Below are 23,829 nucleotides of genomic sequence, written 5' to 3' on the forward strand. Positions count from 1 at the left end.
ACTGATAGGCATAAGATATGTAGATAAGTTGAAAATATGTGGTCTAAAAAATACGTGGACTTCGGAATTTCTCATAATTATACTATACCAGAAATATTGAAAACAAAAATTACATCAAAAACGCATAAAGCAATCTATAAGTGATAGAAAAAAGAAAATAACCACCACATAAGTTAATATATTTCTGTATTTGCCCTCTTCAGGCTGTCCTCACTGTGACCCTCGAAGGATATTCATGTGTAGGCAATAGATGGATAAATTAATTTCTGTATTCTTGTATCAACTTATTTTTGGTCAAATAGAAAAAGCTCCATATATACAATTGCAATTTTACATGTTAAGATTTACATTTCCAAGTTTACTGTGTTGTTTTTACTATTTTCATTGTTGTTTGTTGTAGTGTTATCAATAGTGCTGTTGTTCTGTGTTTATCTGTATGTTTACATTTGACAATCACTTTTGTTGCTATCAAAAATGTTTTGGGCATTGAGGGGCAAAAAAAAAAGCACACAAGATGTGTAAAAGGCCTGCAAGAAATAAAACAGGTGCAATTAAAATCAAAACGAGGTACTGAACAGCACTTTTGTCAGTTGCAGTAAGTTAATTTTAAGATATTTAGGGCCATTATTATTTAAATTTAAGACTAACATGATTCGTGTAGAGGAGGGAAAAAAGAAATGAACATTTTAAAAATACAATGTGACTAAAAGTGTGTCCTCATTTTTATTATTTCACTTGTGTTATTATTTTTGCCACTGTCTTTTTTTATTTGTTCTGTATTTGCTTTTATTTCAGTTTTGTTTTTGTTTCAATTTTAGGCCTCGGAAAATCTTCAAATGGCCAGATATTATTTAACAGATTCAAACATCAATTAAATAAGCTAACAAATAATCTGAGTCCATAAGGCAACTACAAAAACCAACAAAGTGCCTAGATAATATGTAGTTTTGAAGTGAAAGAAATTTGCCATAATTGATGAAAAAGTAAACATTTCAATAGATAATTGACTAGGTATAGTGATGTACAGCTGAGAACATTGTCTGGTGGTATTTTTAAAGTCTGAAACTTACCTCGATTCTGTGAGTACTTTGCTGATAATAAATTTGGCCACCGCCGTTTGTTTTTGTAAAAGAAGAAGAAAAAGACTTGTAACGTTCTTTGCTATCATCTAGTTTCCCACATGCAAAATGTTTTCGTTTATCTGCTTTATGAGCATTTAAAAGAAAAATTTAAATTCAAGATTTCAAGATCTTCCATCAAGCATGGCACAACAGGTCACAAAGGTAGAACATTTCTAAAGCTGGTAATTCAACTGTTCCAGATAATAACATATATCAAAAAGATATGTGAATTTTTTTTTTCATTTAAATGAACTATTTAAAAGATGTGGGAATTATACAGCAATCCCTGCTATCTGTGCAGCTTCAGTGTAAACTTCATCTGCCTGTTTCTTGTATCTCTGTGATAACTCTTTAGCCCTTCTCACTTCCTTGATATTCTCTTCCAGGTTGTCATTCAGTCTCCCTTGTTCTTGGTAAGTTTCTGCTGCTCCCTTCACTTGCTCAACCATTTGACTGTCGCTCCGGAGCAGCCAGTCTATAAGCTGTAGGAGTTTGGCACCCTTTGAGACAGTGGCTTTAGCGCTGCCTGAAATACCCCTAAACTCATTCTGGACTCTCTGCAGACTTGGAGGCAGTGGTTCCTCCTCAGTTTCTCCCTCTGGGCCCACAGGATCCAATATGAGAGAGAAGTCATAGCCCTTCATCTTCAAAGACACCCTGTATGTAGTCTCTGATGACAGAAAGGTGGACAGAAATTAAATCAACCAACAGAAAAAAGGACCACCTGCTTATCATGCTGCTTTAAACAAAAATGGTTTGCTGCTCACCCTGCTCCTTCCTTATCGTCCCTATGCACTCAGCAAAAGCCAGGTTATCAACGTCTGTACTGTCGCAGCTCTGTTTCAACCTTCTGATGTGTCCAACCATGGCTTCATAGTGTTCCTGCTGCTCATTGAATATCTCTGCCATGTCAGTAAATCTCTGATCCAACTCTGGCACATTCACCCGTCTCATCACCAGCTTTCCACTCCTTTTCACTGTCGGCGCATCTGGACATTGCACAAAAGACAGCAGACAAAAAAAAAAAAGCATGAAGTAGAAGAAGATTCTGGAATTCGTACAACATTTCAGTGCAGATGTGACACACAGACATGGTTTACCATTGTGAGCTGAGGGCGGCCGTCTGGCTGATTCAGCTTCAGTCACTTCAGATGGAGATCCAGGCTGCAACAAAGGCTGCCTCTGAAACAAGAGAGAGAGTCCTCTCATATTTATACACACACAGTGTTGGCCTCATTTAATTAATCCCCAGTAAAGATGTGTTAAGAGATTTAAAATATATATTTTATTGCTGTAGCATAAACCTTATGCTGAACATTTTAGAAAACTCCAACAATTAATATTAAATACATTACAAGTGTATTTAAATCAGTGGAAAAATCAGTGCAAAAAAAATGTCATGTGTTTTTAACAAACTCACCAGTAGCAAAAAAAAAGTTTGTGTCATATAGTGCTAATCTTTACGAAGGATGTCAATAAATGTGCCTGATACTGTAACAATTGAGCAAAAACAATAAGGACAGCAAAACCTTTGATCGTGCTTCAAAAATACAAAAGAAGTTGAGATATAAAGGGAGTTTTGTTTACAGCCTCTCAACCAAAATAAAAATAAAAATCATCTTCTATAAACCTACATTGACGTGCTATATAGTTCTACAAATAACACGTTCGAGAAAACTACTGAAGCTAGACAGATCTCTCCATTTGTTTCATTTTACCCGCGAGAAGGTATAGAAACCTCGGTGCGATGTATCGACAGCATACCTCGCCGAGACTGTCGCTGGAGACGCAGCAACAGCAGAGCAGACGGAGCATTTTCACCAGCTTAGTGTCCTTTAGCTTGTTTTTAGGTCACTTATTGTGTTGTTGAAGTTTTTGTCGTCCACATTCCACATGACGTCAGTGTCACGCGGGCCATGAAAAAAAAAAAAAAATCTTCCGTGCTATGCTTGAACGTTGTGACAGAGGTGTGATAAAGCTCGACAGGGGGAACTACAGGTGAGCGTCAGGTGACGCACACACACAGACACACACACCCACACACACAATGTAAAAGCACTGAAGGCCTGATACTTGCATTTGCACCGACGGATATGTGACTACCAAAATGGCAGTCTATTCCAAACTGTTGCGTGGTTGCATTTCATGGATTTTATTGGTAAATGTGGCTAAATTTATACAATTAATAAACTTGAAAAAACAAAATAAATACACAGACACAGCCACAACAAACAAATTTAATCGTCATGCAAACAACTAGGTCCCAAAAGGTAAAGAAAATGTTAGAATTTCTTTAAACAACTGCTTTGTCCAATACGGAAACTGTTACAAGAACGTACCAACCTAATTTTGCCCCCATCAGTTATCAATAACTAAAGCTCTTTTAAAAAGCCGCATCTGTGAAAATCAGAGTTGGATGAGGACTCGCGTTTATTTGATTACTTTGTGAAGAAATGTTTTCCAAAGCTTCCTCTTAAAAGTTGCACTAATTTTTTTTTTCCACGTCAACAATTTGGGAGGCTTATGTAAGTCCATGTAAGTTTCTCTAAGGGCAGTAATCTTCAACTTTTTAAAATTTAAACGTATGTATATAATTCTATTTCAATTATCACACAAATATTTGTTGTTCTTCTTAAACTCAACCGAAGGGGGGCAGCATAATGCCTTCTCTGGAACTTCTCTGCAGCCTCGGGGATGGAGAAGAAGACGTCAAAAGAGGGGAGATGCGAAGCTAAGCTGAACACTATCTTACTAAATTAATGTTCAGTCTCCCATAAGTGTCTAGTTTCTGTCCTAGTCACCCCATTAAGAAAAGTGACATCTGACATTTGTTTTTAAATGTAAAAATTGAAAAGAAGTTGTTGACTTTGTTAGCACGAACAACGCTACTGGTTGCTGAGCGACAACAAAAGCCACACACCGCTGGCAGTGAGCCTACTATTGCTTTACGTGAACTAGTCGGTCAAATACCTGCCTGACATGACGGGCGTAGCGTCTCCGGAAAAGGCAGCAAGCTCCAAGAAGAAAAGCGAGAGGAAGGGTGCCTCCAAAGAAGAATACAGGCAGCTGTCCGGCATCATGGCAGGCATGAACATTCTGAGAAAGCAGGTGCAAAGATTTGTTTTAAACTGGCTTTAAATGGGAGATGTGTGTGTTTAATATATGTTACCACCCAATTGTGTTTGGTGTTTACCTCCAGGGTACACTCTGTGATGTGACCCTGGTGGTTCAGGGGAAACACTTTCCTGCCCACAGAGTGGTCCTCGCTGCTGCCAGCCACTTCTTCAGCCTCATGTTCACCAGTAAACGTCACACACGGACACATACAAAAAAAATTTTCATGTTGAGATGGATGGATGGCTTTCAAAGAGTGGCAAAAAATGAACAAATCTCAGATTCTGCACCACATCATTGTAAATTACATTTAAAGCTGCAATCAAGATTTTTCTGTAAGATCACTCAAATTTACTTTAAATATAGATTGTCAGATGATTAGTGTGATTCCTGTGTAAATATGCACAAGAAGCAACATTTCCATATTTCCATTTTTCTTTCTTTCTTAAATTCACCTTTTAAAATTTTTTTGCATTTTTAAACCCTCCAATGAAAGTCTATGCTTAGTACATCTAATTTATAAAAAAACACAATGTTCGGTTTGGTTTTCTTTTGCATTACTTACTTTCTCGTCCAGCCAGAATGATGGAATCAATGTCTCATGAGGTGGAACTGAGGAGTGCTGAGCCTGAGATCATTGAGCTGTTGATTGAATTCATTTACACAGCAAGGTAAGGTTCTGCCATAAAATGTCTTGTCATGCTTTGTCATATATATGTAGTTTGCGGTTCCCTTTCAGTCGATCCACTCAGTACAACACTCAGAGATATAATGCCCCCACATGGCCTTATTTAAAACACCTTTAATCACACCTGTTGGACAATGATGGGTGATAATGGGTGGCAGGCCCCACCTGGATATAAATAACCTATCATCACTCTAAAAGGGATTTGATATCTCAAAAGAAATGGCATAACATTGCTTGAAGGACCTGCATAAACAAACAGGGGGGCACTCATTCACCTGCCTTGCTGGAGCTATGTGTTGTACCTCGTTCCTCTTCTTTAGGGAACAGTGGTTATATTCATAACATAACATTTTATTAAAATAAGTCAAAATGTTTCTAAATGAGGTTTATGTTCTGCGACATTTTTGTGTGTTTTTGTTTCCCCTCGTGCCAAGTGACACGTCTTTGTGTGTCAGAATCTCTGTGAACAGCACCAACGTTCAGTCATTGCTGGATGCAGCCAACCAGTACCAGATTGAGCCCGTGAAGAAGATGTGTGTGGAGTTTCTTAAAGGACAGATCGACGCCACAAACTGCCTGGGTACATGCTTGAAATACAAACCCAGTTCCAATAAATTACAGAGATTAGTTGTATTTACTAGTTTCTCTTTCTGTCCTTCTGCAGGTATCTCAGCCTTAGCAGACTGTATGGACTGTCCTGAGCTGAAGGCTGCAGCAGAGGACTTTTTCCAACTCCACTTTACAGAAGTCTATAAACTGGATGAGTTCTTGCAGCTAGATGTTACACAGCTCACATATTTGCTCCACCAGGACAAGCTCACTGTTCGTGCTGAGGCTCAGGTACGCACAAATTCAATTTGTATATTGAACTTGGTAACTTTGTTTTACTGATGTGCTTTTTTTCGTACCTTTGTGTTTAGATTTATGATGCGGCAGTGCGCTGGCTGAAATATGACGTGTGCAACAGAAAGCAGTACATGGTGGAGGTGCTGGGGTGTGTTCGCTTCCCTCTGGTCTCCAAAGCCTTCCTGTCAAAGACCGTGCAGGCAGAGCCGCTCATCCAGGACAACCCACAGTGCCTCAAGATGGTCATCAGTGAGTAGGAAGAAAACAGGGGTTTGCTGTGCATATTAGTAATCTTGTTAAAAGAAATCATGAATTATAGATTATAAAATCTCCTAAGAGGTAAACTAAAGAGCATTTACATTAAGATAAGCATTTTATTCAGAAGAATAACTTTGGTTGACATCAGCATCCCACTTCTTTTCTCCAAGGTGGGATGCGTTACCATCTATTGTCTCTGGAGGACCGAGAAGACCTGGGAGAGAGCAGCCGGCCACGGCGCAAGAAGCACGACTATCGCATCGCCTTGTTTGGAGGCTCGCAGCCTCAATCCTGCCGCTACTTCAACCCCAAGGTATTAGGGATATATATGAAAACACATCTGAGCACGAGTGCTATGATGTTGGTGCAGAAGCATTTGCTAGGTACATCCTTCAAATCATTTGAGCATCTCTATAAAATCATGTTTCTTGAAGTGTGGTGAAGTGTCGGTGTTTTCCATGCAGGACTCCACCTGGACAGACATCCGCTGCCCCTTTGAGAAACGCCGCGATGCCACCGCCGTCTTCTGGGACAACGTGGTGTACATCCTGGGGGGCTCACAGCTGTTCCCTATCAAGCGAATGGACTGCTACAATGTTCTGAAAGACAGCTGGTATTCCAAGCTAGGTCCACCCACTCCACGCGACAGCCTGGCCGCTTGTGCTTCTCAGGGCAAGATCTACACATCGGGCGGATCAGAAGTGGGTAAGCATTAAGATCCCAGATAAAAACCTTTCGGACGTTAAGACTGAGTTATTTTTATTTCTACTAATGGGGATGCAGGCAGTAAAATGCTGTGGTTTAGTTGAAGTTGTTGTATGTGTGAGGTTTGTGGTCATTGGATTTCAGCATTGTTTGAATGTGTGCGTCTGCAGGCAGCTCAGTTTTGGACCTTTTTGAATGTTACGACACAAGGACAGAATCATGGCAGGTGAAGACCAGCATGCTTTTGGCCCGTTGCAGCCACGGTTCCGTTGAAGCCAACGGACTCATTTATGTTTGTGGAGGAACGGTGGGCAATAACGTCTCTGGGAGGATCCTCAACAACTGTGAGGTGTACGACCCCAGCACACAGCAGTGAGTACAGTGTGACTGAGAAAGGGTAGGGAGTGTGGTGAAAATATTAAATTAATCAGTGACAGTGAAGCTCTGAGAGTTTAGTGAGGTTTAATTAATTGCTGGCAAAAGGAGAGGATCGCCCCACAACACAGAGAGTTGTGCAGCGGGCCAAGACTGGATCTGCTTAACCTTCATATGTTTGACACAAACAAAGATCCTGTCATCCAAGTTCAATCCAAAGATTGTGTAAGGCTGTAATAAACCCACTTTGTGCAGTAAAAAGAAGATTGCTAATTCAGAGGGGGAGGGAAATTTCCATGACTGTCTTTGTAGTTGGTGGAAAAACTAAGTATCCAAATGTGCTTGATTAACTCAACTTCCCTATAAAAAACAGAGGGTTTAGAACCATGGACTGCTTTCTCCTGATAATGTGGCTCAAAATTAGTTTATTCCTCCTTAATTTGTGTTTATTCTGAGGTTAACAGGGTGGATGATTTACACCTTCATTTTTATCTGTCTAACATGAATTGGTTAAATCGGTTGTGATAGTTTGCCCACAGACACAACAGAATGACATTTTGGCATACTCCTACAAATATGTGCAGATATTTCCCTTAATTCATGTAAATTTTAGATATTTACTTTATTTTATTCATATAATAGCGCAAATAATTAGTGGGTCAAATTCCATTAGTTTACTAATCAGTTATAATTACTGCTTCCTCATATCTATAAATCTTGGCAGCAGAAAGAGCAGTTAGTCAGTAGAGTTTGATATAGCAGTAAATTAGACCTCCATTAGGTTCAAAGGCAATGCATACTCTGAACACAGATAATTATGCTTTTACTAGAGGTGGCAAGAACAAAGTTCTTTCTGGCCAGGTCATTTGTTATGTCACAAAAACTCCTGTGAAGTCCTTAAAAGTCACTTTTATCGCAGCGTCTGTAAATAACAGTTGTCAAACATTGCACCATAAAAATGTCTCCTCAGACAGTGTGTCAAGAAAAAGCTCTACGAACAGAATGACAACCATTTTGTTCTTGCAGCCCTGGGAGAGAGAAGGTGTTTCAAGTGTTTGAAAATTACATTTGAATCACATTTAAAAAGTACATCCTACCAGAAGTCCAAGAAAAACTATAATTTAACTTGATGCAGAGTAGACTTGAGGATTTTTTTATTTATCCAGTACACTTCAGAAAGGCTTTCTGAAACCAGTAGCTCTTAGAATAAAACAAGCAGCTGTTGTCCAGCTGGTAACTATTTTCTCCTAAACCCTAATTGCACATTTCAGATGGCGAGAGCTGTGTGGGATGAGAGAGGCCAGGAAGAACCATGGACTGGTGGTCGTCAACAACAGGATCTATGCTGTGGGAGGACAGGGGCCTTTGGGTAACTGCGACCACCACAGGGACCAGTACGGATTGGTAAACTGTACATCAGGGCAGCTGCTATACAAGGATGTTTTTGTGTTCTTGAAGGTGGACTGGATTCAGTGGAATATTATGACATTGCCAGCAACGAGTGGCGAGCTGCCTCACCAATGCCATGGAGGGGCGTGACGGTAAAGTGTGCAGCTGTTGGTGATGCAATCTATGTGCTGGCAGGCTTCCAGGGGGTGGGACGGCTCGGGCACGTCCTGGAGTACCACACTGAAACCGACAGGTTGGTATTTTAGCTTGCTTTCCAGAAATTCTAACTACTGTTTAAGTTTTCTTTTTTTTTTGCTCTGAGATTAATGCTTGAAAGCACGACTCGATTATCTTTATTTCGAAGCAGCCACATATGCACATTTCTATCTTGGATTTTTCAGATCCTTAACTGATTCAAATCGTACTCATCTATTTCTGCTGTCAGGTGGGTGACGTGCAGCAAAGTGCGAGCGTTCCCCGTCACCAGCTGCCTGATCTGTGTGGTCGACACGTGTGGAGTGAACGAAGATGAAGATATGGACCTCATAGACTCTCAGCCGCATGCCGCGTCCTCTTCCTCAGCCCCAACCTCATCCCCCTCATAGTAAAAGAATCTTATCTAGTGTATTTTAATTTTCGAATGTATGTTTACAGCTTTGAAAGAAACCGATTTGACTCACAAAATGCAGTGTTTTTCTTTTTTTGTTGTTGTTTTTTTCCCCAGAAAGATCCTGCTTTGATAGCTCACTATTGTAAGAATGTTCTCTTACAGACATGTTTTTACTACATTATTTAATCTTTAACTTATATTCACTTTAAAACTGCAGTTGTTTTTATGTTACATGTTGCATTTTTCTTTTATTTCAACCAAAAGCTCTAGTGCCACCTTTATGCTTTATAAATAATACCACATACTGGCCTTTGAAGAAAATGTGTAAACATTTTATTTTCAGCTGTAGTTACAAGTAAAACAGTGGGAATAAAAATAGGAATGTAAATTCTGTACTGCTCTCATAACCATTTTTAATACATAATTGTAGACAGGACCACATAAATTGATGTTGAAGAAATAACGTCATAAAAAATATGTAAAAAATTATTGTGCATTCGTAAATCGTAGAAGTCATAATAGTGGTGGTCATCTTGCCCCTTTGCCATTTTTTTTTAAACTTTTGCAGCTTTCATACCAGTCGTGCGTCAAATCATACCCACTGTGACCACTGATGATTTTAAAGTAATTCACTATAATCTGCTCTGCCTACAGCAGGTCAGTAATACTTATTTTTATTTGCCATATTTCATAATAAATGACTCCCAAAGTAGGAGCACCAGAAACACAGTAAAATCATAATAGGACCATGTTGTAAAATTTCTGAAAAATGTAAAATCCTGTTTGAGATTTGAGCATTTTATACAAGTCAATGGGTTTAAAACGGAAAATTGATCAGGAGTCGTTCCCTTTAGCTGCCACTTAACACTGCTTGCTTGTTGATATTTTCAAGAGTTAGAACACAAAAAATTTACTTTTATTTTAACGGAAGTTTTTTTTTTCTCTAAATTTTGACCAATAACATGTAAAAAAACAAAAAAAACAATTCAGGACTCCCATCATTGCCAAAACGGTTTGGTAGTTTGTCACATTTTACAGCACTGCATTTGGTCTAAAGAAATTAAAGTTCATAAATCAGTAGAAAAAGAACTTTTTTTTTTTTTGTTTAGCAGTAGAATTTTTTTTCAATAAAAGAAATGCACAATTAAAATTTCCCCCTTATCCACTCGTCAGCTCTGTTTGACAATTCCCATAACTTCCAAAATTTTTTGTTTCTAAATGCCTCGTACATGCTTCAGTCTAGCTGAGTAAAAATCAGTGGTTTTGACGCAAAAATGGAGAAAATCTTGAATGCTAGTATTTTCTATTTTTGGATTCAGAACAACTGTGTCTGCTGAAGAACATGGAGCACATTTTTCTCTTCTTATGCATTCTTTGAATAAATAACCCAAATCAGCAGCTTAGTCCTCAAATAAAACTCAAAATCCTCATCTGCCAGACAAAGCCTGATTGGCCCATTTCTAGTTCATACCTATTGGCACCGCTTTTATTACCTTTGTAATAAAAACACTATTCTTTTACATTCGGTGTTTAGTCCTTAAGTAAACATGACTGGGTAAATATAATTAGTCTATTTATTAAAAAATGTCTGTAAAATGATGCATATGATTTGAAACAGCTGATCAGAGAAGTTTATACACCACATTTTAGATGGCTGCTTCAAACTTAAATTACAAGCACCTGCATATCACTGGAAGAGGTTAAAATAGTGCAAAGCATGATGGTAAAGATTAAAAATATTATTCTCCTCCAAAGAATAACCTTGGATCATAGCGTTCTAGATCTGTGCATTTCTCACTGCCTCTCTATCAATCATCCTCCTCCTCTTCTTCCTCACTCATAAGGAGAGCAAACCTGTTATTTATCTCCTCTGAAACCCTCCCTCTACCCTGAGATTGTCCTCTTCCGCCTCTCCCTCTCTTCCCTCTGCCTCTACCTCTCTTCTTCTTGCCTGATCCGAAGCTGGAGGGGTTTGCCTTGAGGCTGCAGTGCTTCACAGCATCCAGCAGGCAGAAACAGAGCTGTCCAGATAAAGATCCACCAGGCAGTAACGACTCCACAGGCCAGCCTCCTTTCAGGTACCTGAAGAGGCCGTGTACCAAGGTACCGCTGAACAACCTAAGCAAGAAAGGTTTTATTTTTAATTACAGGAAATCTAGCTCATACCTCAACAGGTGGTTGAATATGTAAAAAATGTTTTAATCCTCTTACAATGTCACGTTGGGCTCGGGCAGCGGCACCAGCAGCAGCTGATTCAGGCACAGGGCACTCCAGAGGCAGGACTGCCATTGGCTGAGGCAGTGGGCCGCCCCGACGTCCACTCCTCGTCTTTCACCAGGTCTCACCCGCTGACGATCTAGTACTGACAGAAAACCTCGCTCGGCGGCCCAGTTTAGCTGTGGGGCTAGAACGTTTCACCTGTTAAGAGGCGTATCTCTGACTTGACGAACTGCATATTTTCAAATCAACTAACCAACGGGTATCTTGCGTGGCGCTCCAGGCTGATTGTTCAATGTCAACTCTCCGTAAATCATGCCTATCACTAAAGCCTGCAGCAGGGGCTGTGAAGGTGCTGGTCTGGCCTCACGCAACCAGAATCCAGTCACTGCAACAGCAAGCTGCAGATGGAGAGGAACTGGAGCCAGGGCCGACTGCGTCACACCTAAGACTTCAAACAGGACACCAAGGCGCACTGCAGCAGGAGCCTGGATATGACATGTATTGAAAAACAACCATAGTCAAACAAGAACCAGTTCAACAAACGAACCCAAGGTCATATCAATGGGGATTTTTCTTATTTCATCAATCAAAAGTTACGATTTTTTAGGCTGCTAATGCAAGCAGAGCAAACATTTTCAACAAAGTCAAATCATTCAAACTGGAACAGACCTGTACTCAAATCTGTATGCGTAGAGGATTAAAATAATGCATGTTTTTTTTAATTTATTTACTGTATAATTAATTATTTTACAATTGAAATCAATATTTTAAAGAGTTTAAAATCTTCAAAATCCAAAAGATTTGCAAAAGCACCCTCAAACCTTTTCACAATACAATCACACAATTCTATTCAGTTTTGTTCCCTGCATTTGGACTTGTGATGCCATCAACAATGGACTGACCTTAAAGTGTTAGTTATTAACTTTTTTAATAGTCTTGCCCTGCCTTATTTAATGGTTCTCTTCAACCTTCCTACTAAAGGGACTGAAGTCAACCAGCTATTTTGTCTAAGATGTTCCAAGTTCCAAATGGGAATATAAAGATGACCGAGTTTTTGCATTAGCAGAAACACGGAACAGTTTGCCTTTTTATGCAAGCAATGCGCAATTTTGTAAAAATATTAAGACATCTTGTATGATTTCCTTCCACTTTGACAGTTTGCACCAACTAGTTAATGAATGTCCTGCAATACAGTTAACACAAAATGTGTTTACCTGACTGAGCCCATCCAGATGTATATGGTTCCAAAGGATGACTGGCTCCACTTGCTTTTTGCTTAGGTTTAGGTCCAAACGGTCGTACTCTTCCACAAAAATTGGAGAACCAGAGCTATGTGATTGTGTTTGTACTGGAGCTGCATTGAACAGGTGTTCTGACCCCTGCTGGCCCCTGCCTCCACCACCTCTTCCTCTTCCTCTGTCACTTCTTGTTCCCTGCATTTGGACTTGTCCTGCCTTTGCCAGTTTTGCACCACTAACTGGGCTTGCAGCTTTTTGCAGTAAAATCCCATACACAGCCTGACGTATTGGTCTAGAACTACAGTGGCTGCTGGCTAGTCTGTTATTCTCCACCTGCGGGATGAGAAGGACCCTCTGCATGACAAAAGCATCAAGCACCATAGGAGACAGCTGTCCTCGTGCTGCAGCCAGAGACAAGCACTCTGGCAGCTGTGCCAGACCAGATGTCTTCCCCCTCTGAGCTAATGTACCTTCAGAGAACCATGGAGCAAGAGAGCTTTGAGTCTTGATGTTGTACTCTTGCATAGCAGCCAACAGCTGGGAGCTGAGCCCACCTCCCTGTCCTCTCCCGCCTGCCCCAGCCGCTCCATCCATTAATCTGCTAACCTCCTTCAGTGCCTCCGTCACATTTGGAAACGATGACAGCCAGATAAGGATGCCCTCAACACGAGAAGCAGGTGCCTTCCCCCTGCCTCGGCCACCGCCTCTTCCTAATGCACTCACGTCTATGAGAGCAAGGAGGGTCTCAGTCTCTTTTGGAGCGCCGTAGTCATTACCAGTTAGGACTGCACATAAAGGCAGCAACTCGCGATTCATGCCCCCAAACCAGCGGCACAGATTGTTAGTGGTGTAACATCGGGATGGGATGTAGCGCTGAGAAGCTTTTCCGTTAAGATTGGTCCACTGGAAAAAATGAAGTGGCAGATAACCAGCTGACATAAATAAACAAAAAGAGAAAACAAGGGGACATAAATCGCAGGGTAAACAACAAAGTGCAAGTTACTAGAAATGGTTATTTGAATCATCAACAATGTAGGAACACTTTCTCTTCTGTCACACACCTGGAAGGTCAAATATGTAAAAGTCGCTGTCATTTGTCAGCACTGGACAGTTCCACTGGCGCGCCAAGCAGGCAATCTCCCAGTCTGCCTCTGCTGGACACTGTACCAGCGGGATTCCTCTTTGATTTAGGACCTGAATGAAGACTTTCCTTACGAGGATTGGGAGAACAGAGCCATTGCGACCATGACAGATGCTGTCTGCCTCCTTTATCTTGGACTGCAGACGCTGACGCAGAGTAGCGAACTTCTTGTCACTTGGGTCCACCCCTTAATATGATAAAAAAAATTTGCCTTAATAAAGTCTGTTGGCGCAAAGTCCTTTTTATCATTCAGTCATACCTATCGAGTCTAGGGTTAGGAGAGACAGTAGTTGCCAGGTGCAGTGTGTGTTTTCACACAAACCCAAGCAGAAATAATTTTAGTAGTGTCCTTCAAGAAGCAATTGTTGTCTCCTACCAATTTGAAGCATTATAAGGCGGTGCAATTTGAAGTACGATGTTCTAAGACAAGATTGTACATGAAGAAACATTTGGGAGAGACAAAAGTCTCACCGATTGGTCAATTCACCCTAATATCAGATAGTGTAATGCTCTGACAAAGAGCATTCATTACAAGACCATCAAATAAAGTTCAGATAATTAGATAATTAGAATATGACTGAACAAACATAACTTATTACAAATGTTACCAGAAGACAGGACTTTCCCTCTAAGAGGAAAAATTTTGAATTACAGAAAACCAAACGCATCACATCCGTGCAAACATAGTAAGCCACCTATTATTTATCATGGAGGGATGATTATTTGAGCTCATACCATTCCAGTGATTTAAAGTATTTTTCACCAGCTACCAGAAAAAGAGACAGGTAATTTGTAGGCATATTCCACTACATTACATTGAAAGGGCGATCAAATAAGCTGCGTTTTGGAGCGTTCGACAGTATCACGTCAATTGAGCTGAAAGAAATGACCGCAACTGTATCCTTACCCCCATCAAGCAACACATAGGGCTCGATGTTACAAGTTTCCAAAGCAGATAGGAATTTGTTGAGAAAGCAGGCGAACGCATCGTAGTCCCCCCCATGCTGCTGATCAAATCCGTAGCTGAAATACAGGCGGAAATATAGACTGCAGCCGTCAATAACCAGACGACTATCCCTGAACTTCACATCCTGAAGGAAGTTTCTGTTGGACTCCACATATGTAGTCAACCCCTGAACACCCATGACATCCCAGTGCCTGCAAGATGAAGATTAAAGCAAAACATGTAGACGACAGTGGGAACAATGTTGCATGGGCAAAGATCAATGCAGGACAATAACAACTAGTTATTAAGCATGGCAGAATATACTAAGATTTTGTTTTCTCTTGTTACCTTTCCGGTTGTTTTCGCGATTATGACGCAATAATATTAACCACAGCGATATAATGCACATTCACTAAGCAAGTAATTTATACTTACTAAGTTGTCATACACACTGCAAGTAGGAAGTTAGGAGCATGTGTCGCTTCACTTGTTTTCTTGAAATGCGAACTTACTTCCTTGTTGGTTACATTTCAAAATAAAGGTGTAGTCTGTTATAAATCTGTCGAGATTTTCATTCTTCATTCTCCAAACAAATTTTGAAAGAAAAATAACACACTAATATATATATATATATATTTAAAAAAAAAAACTTGACAAACAGATCGTCTATGGAAGGCTAATTCTTTACAAAAACGTACCAGTTATTTCACTACGGTAGAGCTGCAATCTCGCGAGAGAACACGAGAACGCAAACCGCTAGCAACCGCGCTAGCCAATTTCGTTTTTTCGTGTTTGAAAATTTATACCGTACTGCAGTGGCTACAATGTCCGGAGGAACAAACCTCGGCTTTCCGGGGATAAACCAAGCGTTGGCACATCGCAAAAAAGACAGTAGTCCCTCTGCTCGGTTCTGGGAGAGTCCGGACACTTTAACCCAGCTGGAGGTGGTGCGACAGTGGATCGGGAAGCACTACAAAAAGGTAGCTAGGTGGAACCGCTAGCCGCCCCCTGCTAGTACTAACCCTGTAGACACACTGTAAACAAATCTTTTCTGCTAAATAGCTTCACATGGGGATGCTCAGTTTTTCCTTTAAAGATTACAGAACTGCACCGCTTTAACGTTTAGCAAAAAATAGAAAAAATAGCGACCAGCTGTGCAACTAAGTGTAGGATTATGTTCATTGTTTAATTTCTTCCGACAAATTGGGAATATTGCTTGTAAAGTGTAAGAAATTAACTTTTTTTGTTCTATTTACCAAAACCATTAATGGAACGATGCCTTCTTCTCCTCTCAAAATCTGTTTCTGTGTGTTAGTATGTGCTGGTGGATGCTCCATCTTGTCAGGTGCTGGCTGCAGTCACCTTGCAGCTTCTCCAGTTCCAGGAGGATGCCTTTGGCAGACAAGCTCCCAACCCTGCGCTTACAAAGCTTCCAGTGAGTATCCCAGCACTGTTTCTTCTGACTGTTGTCTAACAAACCTCCCACACCAGTGGTACTTTTGCTGCCTGTCTTGCTACCTAAAATTTATGCTGGTATTGCTAGTTGCTATGTAAATATCAACAAATTAACGGTGATGTAGAAGTAATAAGCACCTACAGGCTAAAAGATGAGATGTTCAAGCATGCTGATTTATCCTTTGTACATTAATTTATATTATTTCCTGATGTCTTTTTTTTAAATTCCTATTTTCATTTATTTAGGTTCTGGTTCAACCAAAATAAGCCAACTGTTATAAAACAGGAGTAATGTGCAGCCTGATCAAACTAAAATAACTAAGTGTCCCCCTGTTATTAGATGTTCTATATTAGAGCCACCTTGCTACAATTCACCGCATTAGTCTGGTAACAGAATATGGGAAATTTCTTCAAATTGTTGGTTGTCAAAGCTGGTACTAATTGGCACACAGTCAGTACTAAATGTCATGTTGCAGACAGTTCCATTTTGTATCCAAAGTTTCATCGGGTACAGAATGACAAACTAATCAGCGCTTGTTTCCTCGATGGTTAGAACAAAATCTTTGCCGTTCCCATTAGAAATGTTCATTTCTAAAATGGAAACTTCTGTTAACTTCTTTTAAAATTTTCAACATAAAACTTAAAGACTTCATCATCAGAGTAAATGATAAGCATTTTCTGAAACTGAGTAGCTAATTTGATCCTTTCTTCAGGCACATTGCTTCCTGGACTTGCAACCAGGCGGTGGACTCTGCCACATCCTCGGCACTGCTTACAAATTCAAGGTTGAACAGGGCTGGTGGGTAACAAGCATCCTGCACTTTTGCTCCTTCATATCCATCTCTTTGCCAGACAGAGATGTTTGATGTTATTCCTTGCTTATCTTCACATAGGAGAAGGTTTGACCTGCAGAATCCATCAAGAACTGAGAGAAACGTCGAGATGTTTGGTGTGATTGAAAAAGCTTTAATCCAGGTATCAAATCTGCAGATGTGTAAGAAAACACAGACATTTATACAAATGATTTTATATTAAATGATTGTGAACCTTTTGTGTCATCAGAACAACTGTGTCTCCATCCCTGTTGTATTTATTGACCCTACTGTTGACCTGGAGCTGTCCAGCAGACTCACTGGCATCATCATCAAACACAAGGTAAAGCGGTCCAAATTGTAAAGTAAAGGAGAAAATATTTCCTTACATGTTGAAAAGAGATTATATTCCTTGTGAGGATATATCAGCACTGTTTAGGTCTGATATGAGTGACTTTGCTCTCCATAGGGTGCAATTACTGAGGACAGTATAATGGCCACTCATCACATATACGACTCACTTGCTTCTACAGAGGAGGGTCAGTAAATCTTCATATATCTGTGCTTTGTAACATATGACCATTTTCTAAACTTTTTTTACTCAATTTTCCGCTCACATTTATTCTCAGATGAGTGGATGCGTCCTGTTATGCGAAAGGATAAACATGTTTTGGTCCACTGGGGCATGCACCCTGACAGGTAATGGAAGAGAATACATTTCTAAGCATAAATGACTTCATGAGACATTATTTGTAAAATGTGCTCAAACAAAAAGGTTGCACACAGCAGGTTTTGTGGACCCACTGCCATATTCACTTGACTCTTAAAGAATGTAACTCTATTTAACAGTTATGACAGCTGGCTGTCCTCAAGTGATGTGGAAGGAGACGTCGAAGACGTGCCGCACGTCGAAAGGCCATGGAGGGTTAGTTGGACACTATACACAGAAATGAAAACTGTTGACAAAGCTTTGTCACTATGTGTGCTTAAAGACTAGTTTTGAGCTCTGCAGAATGTTAACCTTCACATTAAAACGTTTAAGTGGAAAAAGTGAAATATTAACAGAATAGCTGAAGAAGCTAAGGGTGTAGCAGGCAATCGCGAAACAAATCTATAGAAATCTCTGCCTGAGATCTGTAGCTGCTAACATGCTAACAGCTCAAATTCTAGGCACTAGAGAGGATATTTAATAGTAACATGTCCTAGATGGTGGCAGAGATGACATTGGAAAATAGGATTTATCCTAAATAATGAGCTAATAACTTGTGATCTACCCTTTATTTTATGCATTCCTCTGTTCATGAGAATTTAAAAAAAGATTTGTGTGTGTCTGTGTGCTCTAGGTTCATGCTGGTTGGGTTCTGGACACAGACGTGTTTAATGAGTGGATGAATGAGGAGGACTATTGTGTAAATGAGAGGAATCTGCCGTTCATCCTTCGACAGCGAATCCACCTACAAGAAGATCAGGTTTGTCTGAATTTGTTCGCATTTAATGTTGTGTTTAGTTAGATCCAAAACATTGTGAAAACAACATGAAAAACACAATTATGAGTGTTATAAATCAATTATGGCAATTAAAAATATATATTTTTTATGTTCTCAGTGTTTTATTTTGATTTCAATTATTTTCATCCTATGAAATTGTTAATGCTTTTGTCAAACTAGGCTGCACTCCTGATTTAAGTTTTCTGCATCTACCTTATTGTTTTCTCACAGGACTCCAAGTCCACTCCATTCAAAAAGAGAAGACGCTCACCCTCCCCTTCCACTGATGGCAGAAAAAAAGGAAAGAAAGGGTAATTGTTAACTGTATCTTTCAAACGCGCATGTGTTTTTGGTTGGCAACCACAAACTAAGTTGTCAGATTTAATATGTGTATGTGCGTGTGTGTGCTGACACAGGAGAAGGCGTGGCCAACAGGAAGAGGAGCCAGAAGAAGACCTGACCAAAGACATGGAGGACCCAACGCCTGTGCCAAATATGGAAGTAGTCACTCTACCCAAGAATGGTAAAACTCCTAAAACAGCATCCATATCTAGTAAAAATATCTAAAATTGTGATTTTAGATATTTAATCTAATTTTGTTTTCAATTTATTCTCAACTTGTGTAGTGAACCTAAAGAAAGATAGTGAGAATACGCCAGTGAAGGGAGGCATCATGGCTGACCTTGGTAAGGTTGCACGTGCTACAGTAAATGTTCCTGAAAAAACTTTAAACACAAAAAATTGAAACATTGACGTACTATTATGTGCACACATTTATTGTTCATTCTTGATTTTATTTCAGATGATCAGGAAGATGACTTTCCTGGAAGGGTAAATATTATTTTGTTTCTCTTTTACAGTGTTAATAGTATCTTGTGTGTGTGTGATACAAAACTTTTATAACAGAGAAGAGGATGGAATATTCTTGAAAAATAAAACTAATATATTTATGTGAAATAATGTGTCTAGGAAGAAGATGAGGGAAGAAGTGAGATCCCTCGCTTATCAGAGGGAGAGGACAATATCACTGAACAAACTCATCATATCATAATCCCAAGCTACACATCATGGTTCAATTATAACAGGTAAACAATACACCGACTTTTAACTGTTTAGCTTTTAATTACGTCAGCATCATAAATTCATGGTTTCTAAAAATATCCATGTAAATGTTCTCCAGCATTCACTCGATAGAGAAACGTGCTCTTCCTGAATTCTTCAACGGAAAGAACAAATCGAAAACTCCTGAAATGTGAGTGCCTCTCACCCATCTTCGTGCGATGCTACAATGATGGCGAAGTTTATATTAGGTTTGATTGTCCCTTGTGCATTTTAGCTTCCTGGCGTATCGTAACTTCATGATCGACACGTACCGACTCAACCCCCAGGACTACCTCAGCTCAACGTCCTGCAGGCGCAATCTCACTGGAGACGTCTGTGCCCTTATAAGGTAGGGTTTTGTATGAGTGTGAAGTCCTGCGGTGGCGTCTGTGCTTCAATAAGATGTTATTTGTGTCCAGGGTTCATGCCTTTTTAGAACAGTGGGGTTTGATCAACTACCAAGTGGATGCAGAGAGCCGACCCCTCCCTATGGGACCTCCTCCAACCCCTCATTTCAATGTCCTGGCCGACACGCCATCCGGACTGGCACCCCTGCAGCACAAACCCCTTCAGGTCGGCTCTGTTGCTTTTACGTAGGACTCGCATCTCCAGATTTTATTTTGGAGATTTCATTCTAATGAATGTTGTTCTCGCAGGTGTCCGCCTCACAGCACATGTTGAATTTCCCAGAGAAGAGCAGAGAGAAACCTTTGGACTACCAGAACTTTGGTCTGCGCACCGACATCTATGCCAGGAAACACCCAAAGGTCCACTTCAGGACACAAATTGTATAAAAAAGAACTTATAATGCAGACCAACAGAAGTTGGTGCTTAGTTGTGAAATACAAGAATAATAAAAAACCTATTTTGACATTCTTTTTTTAGAAATGAAATCTGTAATGTGTGTTTTTCTATTAGTCTCTTCAGTCAATACTCGGTAGAAAAATAACCAGCTATATATTATCAAACGCTATAAATTTAAGTCTGAAACTTTTTGCTATGTCTTTTTTATAGACTAAAGGAGCAAATGCAGGACGAGAATGGACAGAGCAGGAGACATTGTTACTGTTGGAGGTGAGACTGAAAAGTTGTATTTCTTTTTACTCCATTGTGGAGCCAGACTTTATAAATGGTTTAAATCTACATTTTAAATGTTTATCTTTTACTGCTTTTTCAATTTTTTTTCCCCGTTCAGTACATGTCATCTGACACAGAAATATGTCTTGTCTTTCAACCATGCCACCTGTCAGGCCTTAGAAGTGTACAGGGACGACTGGAACAAAGTATCAGAGCACGTGGGCTCCAGAACGCAGGATGAATGCATCCTACACTTTCTACGTTTGCCCATCGAGGACCCTTACCTGGAGGACTCGTCGGCCTCTCTGGGGCCGCTGGCGTATCAGCCTGTGCCTTTTAGCCAATCGGAAAACCCCGTCATGAGCACTGTGGCCTTCCTGGCGTCTGTGGTAGATCCCCGTGTGGCGTCAGCCGCAGCGAAGGCGGCGCTGGGTGAGAATCGATTGAGTCGATGTGAGGTGTTAATCTTCGGGTAAGGTGTTTTGACTTGTTTTTTTTTTTTCTTTTTTCAGAGGAGTTCTCCAGAGCACAGGAAGACTCGCTGTATAAAACCTCTGATCCATCCAACCATCCAGAACAAACAGGTAAAACAACAAACACATAAATTGCTCCAGAATGTCTGGCTGAATCCTGCATGTGTTATTGATCACTTTCTTTGTCGAATAGATGCAGCGGAAGCGGAAAGTCTTGACTCCAGCTCCCATCAGGTAGAAAGAGGAAAATTATTGAGAGCGTTCACCGATGATGTCGGATGTTTCTTCTTGTTTCAATTTGCACGTGTTGCAGGTTCCTGTGAGGCTAGACGGAGTCAAGATGGAGCCTGGTGTGCCAAAAGTGGACGGAGATCAAGTTAAAAGAGAACATAGTGAAAGTATTCTGACGGAGGAGGGTGATGGTATGTTTGTGTGTGTGTATAATGAGAACTTTTCAAAATACTCTTGAGTATCTGTGTAAGATTAACTGTGTAATTTATTTGTGTTCTAGTCAGGGGGGAGGATTGTGAGAACAGGGGAGAAGGGGACGATGGGACGAGAGGGATGGAGCTGGACCTGGTGGAGGGAAGCGTTCCCATGGCAGCAGCAGCAGCTCTGTCATCTGCTGCCTCAAAGGCCAAGGTGAAACTCACCCTCTCCAATCACATGAATATTTAAGGAGGAAACAGTAGTTCTAGTCTCTTAGAACTCACCTTGTATGCATCTAAAAGAAAAAAAATGGAGGAGCCACACACTGAAATCTGCCTCAGCCACTTATCGAGTTCTTCTCTTTGTTCTCTCTATTATTTGTTGACATCTACTATAAATTGTTGTTTGTCTCTTAAAGGTTGTGTTTTTCCCTCTTGATTTTGTTTCTTGTAGCACTTAGCAGCAGTAGAAGAGAGGAAGATCAAGTCTCTGGTGGCTCTACTGGTGGAGACGCAGATGAAGAAGCTGGAGATCAAACTGAGACATTTTGAAGAGCTGGAAACCATCATGGACAGAGAGAAGGAGGCTGTGAGTATATATATGCTTCACTGTTGCCCAAATTTGAAACTCTAAGCCTCTTGCACATTTAACTTCTGTAAAGTGAGATAAAGTTTGCATCTGTGACTTTTTTAGTGTATAAAAGGCTCTTGAATTTGATCCAAGTGTTTTAATATCTTGATAACGTCTCCCGGATTCTATATTGGCAACCTGTTGCCAATATAGACCTGTTATCTCCACAACAACCTGTTTGTGGAGATATCTGCAATAAATTAATCTCAAACTTTGAGGAATTTTCATTCAAGTGAAGCACTCAGTAATTAAACTTTTACATGTCGGCGTGTTTGTGTGTGTGTGTGGTGCAGCTGGAGCAGCAGCGCCAACAGCTGCTGACAGAGAGGCAGACTTTCCATACTGAGCAGCTGCAACAGGCAGAGATGAAGGTTCGCCAGCAGAGGGAGCAGCAGGGCCAGCCGGGTTACACAATGCAACATTCAGGTCTGAACCAAATACACAACTATCAATTGAAAGATGACACTTTTTTACACTTATCCTCACGCTAATGTCCCTACTTCTCTTTACTATGTCATTGCTTTTTGGTCCTATGTGTTCAGTATTGATACTTTGGTCTTACATTCTTCAGGTCAGCCTGTGGCCAACAGGATGGTACCTGGAGGAAACGGTCAGACGATGGCCCCTCGTCTCCCCGGAGCTCCAAATGGGATGTGTGAGTATTTTCCAACGTTGCCGCGGGGTTTCACGTGCTGCTGTTATTTTCATTTACTTAAAGCTCTTAGAGTACTTACTGAAACTGTCTGATCTGTCTCAGACCCGTCGTCACAGCCTGATGGGATAGCGTCTGCTCAGCCCACTCCTCCGTCATCCAGTCACAGCTGAACTGACCAGCATACAAGACGCACATAAAAGAAGTCTGCTTTAATAAAGAAGGATGACTAGATTAAGTGTTCAAGTCAATTGTTGGTAGTCCATTGTTTCTAGACTGAAAACTTTGTGAGCACATAAACCCAGCTGATGTGTATTTGGTCATCAGTTGAGTTTGTCTTATATTTGTGAAATAATTGTTCTCTGGCATCAAGAGTTGAGAAACTCGACTCATTAAAGTTGCTTTTTTTAATGAATCTTTGTGTGTGCATCTCTGTGTTCACAAGAAAATCACTTGAATTTGGAGAGTTCAGAAATCCATTCTAACTCTGCATAATGACAGCCTAAACTTTAGCCACTCCATTAATTCTTTACAAATTTTAGTACTTGTTTTTGAAACATCAGTTGCTAATTTAAAAATGTTTCGAAAAGCATACAAGAGCTTGCTTTGGTTTTCAGTCAGTAGCACTCCAGCCTGTCATGATGACTACTTAATTTATATTCATTCTTAAGAAATGTTTAATAAATCAAAGGGTGAAATGTTTCACTGCTGTTAAAGAAAATACAAGTAAAAAATTGAATGACTCAATAGGTTACTATTTCAGAAATTGTAAAATATTGTGGGTACAGAAACCTAGGTTATGACACGTGGCTCTGCAACCCATCATTAAAATATAGAAAAGTTTCTGCACAGACCCACAGCTCAGGTGGAGGGGGATCTGTGGACAGGAGGAATATATCTAGATTTCTTTATGGAGGAATGGACAGATGAAAACCATAAAGACTTCTGGTTGCAGTTTGTAGGGTACAAAATCAACGTGGACAAACATGTTCTGGTCAGATGATGCCAAAATAAACTATTTGGCTTACATTTAATCGTTATGTAGTAGTGATGTGATGTCCT

The 23,829-nt window shown here is 40.2% G+C and overlaps 4 protein-coding genes across 8 annotated transcripts; 2 read left to right on the forward strand and 2 right to left on the reverse strand.

Moving 5' to 3' along the window:
• Positions 1-754: 754 nt before the first annotated feature.
• On the reverse strand, positions 755-3,068 carry LOC114155548 (uncharacterized). The gene is made up of 4 exons (XM_028035486.1): positions 2,886-3,068; positions 2,222-2,303; positions 1,889-2,110; positions 755-1,791 (listed from the first exon to the last, which is right to left on the reverse strand). Exons 1-4 carry the CDS (start codon positions 2,934-2,936, stop codon positions 1,394-1,396), a joined length of 753 nt encoding a protein of 250 aa, XP_027891287.1. The 5' UTR covers positions 2,937-3,068; the 3' UTR covers positions 755-1,393.
• A 721-nt stretch (positions 3,069-3,789) lies between these two features.
• klhl7 (kelch-like family member 7) lies at positions 3,790-9,595 on the forward strand. Of its 2 annotated transcripts, none has more exons than XM_028036068.1 (12): positions 3,790-4,229; positions 4,321-4,423; positions 4,813-4,906; positions 5,358-5,503; positions 5,588-5,763; positions 5,844-6,018; positions 6,198-6,340; positions 6,492-6,732; positions 6,903-7,104; positions 8,379-8,476; positions 8,566-8,749; positions 8,942-9,595. In XM_028036068.1, exons 1-12 carry the CDS (start codon positions 4,101-4,103, stop codon positions 9,099-9,101), a joined length of 1,851 nt encoding a protein of 616 aa, XP_027891869.1. In that variant the 5' UTR covers positions 3,790-4,100; the 3' UTR covers positions 9,102-9,595. The 2 variants fall into 2 exon arrangements, with proteins under 2 accessions (XP_027891869.1, XP_027891871.1); XM_028036070.1 differs by having other exon boundaries at positions 3,791-4,229; positions 5,379-5,503.
• A 405-nt stretch (positions 9,596-10,000) lies between these two features.
• Positions 10,001-15,621, reverse strand: aste1b (asteroid structure-specific endonuclease 1b). 4 transcript variants are annotated; one of them, XM_028036065.1, is made up of 7 exons: positions 15,494-15,621; positions 14,613-14,863; positions 13,626-13,892; positions 12,541-13,496; positions 11,580-11,811; positions 11,318-11,510; positions 10,001-11,224 (listed from the first exon to the last, which is right to left on the reverse strand). In XM_028036065.1, the coding sequence occupies exons 2-7, from the start codon at positions 14,848-14,850 to the stop codon at positions 10,915-10,917; spliced, it is 2,196 nt and encodes a 731-aa protein (XP_027891866.1). In that variant the 5' UTR covers positions 14,851-14,863; positions 15,494-15,621; the 3' UTR covers positions 10,001-10,914. The 4 variants fall into 4 exon arrangements, with proteins under 4 accessions (XP_027891866.1, XP_027891868.1, XP_027891865.1 ...); XM_028036067.1 differs by lacking the exon at positions 15,494-15,621 and adding an exon at positions 15,087-15,248 and having other exon boundaries at positions 14,613-14,728; XM_028036064.1 differs by lacking the exon at positions 15,494-15,621 and adding an exon at positions 15,087-15,221.
• Positions 15,351-23,182, forward strand: smarcc1b (SWI/SNF related BAF chromatin remodeling complex subunit C1b). Its single transcript, XM_028036063.1, has 28 exons — positions 15,351-15,631; positions 15,967-16,086; positions 16,820-16,905; positions 17,000-17,081; positions 17,169-17,261; positions 17,388-17,457; positions 17,548-17,617; positions 17,768-17,843; positions 18,262-18,387; positions 18,637-18,716; positions 18,822-18,928; positions 19,032-19,091; positions 19,208-19,236; positions 19,375-19,490; positions 19,586-19,657; positions 19,742-19,855; positions 19,926-20,079; positions 20,163-20,273; positions 20,521-20,580; positions 20,757-21,015; positions 21,096-21,167; positions 21,250-21,290; positions 21,370-21,478; positions 21,568-21,698; positions 21,939-22,073; positions 22,409-22,541; positions 22,687-22,770; positions 22,873-23,182. The coding sequence occupies exons 1-28, from the start codon at positions 15,476-15,478 to the stop codon at positions 22,938-22,940; spliced, it is 2,814 nt and encodes a 937-aa protein (XP_027891864.1). The 5' UTR covers positions 15,351-15,475; the 3' UTR covers positions 22,941-23,182.
• Positions 23,183-23,829: the final 647 nt, after the last annotated feature.

Source organism: Xiphophorus couchianus, chromosome 13 (assembly GCF_001444195.1).
Source record: "Xiphophorus couchianus chromosome 13, X_couchianus-1.0, whole genome shotgun sequence".
Taxonomy (NCBI): Eukaryota; Metazoa; Chordata; class Actinopteri; order Cyprinodontiformes; family Poeciliidae; genus Xiphophorus; species Xiphophorus couchianus.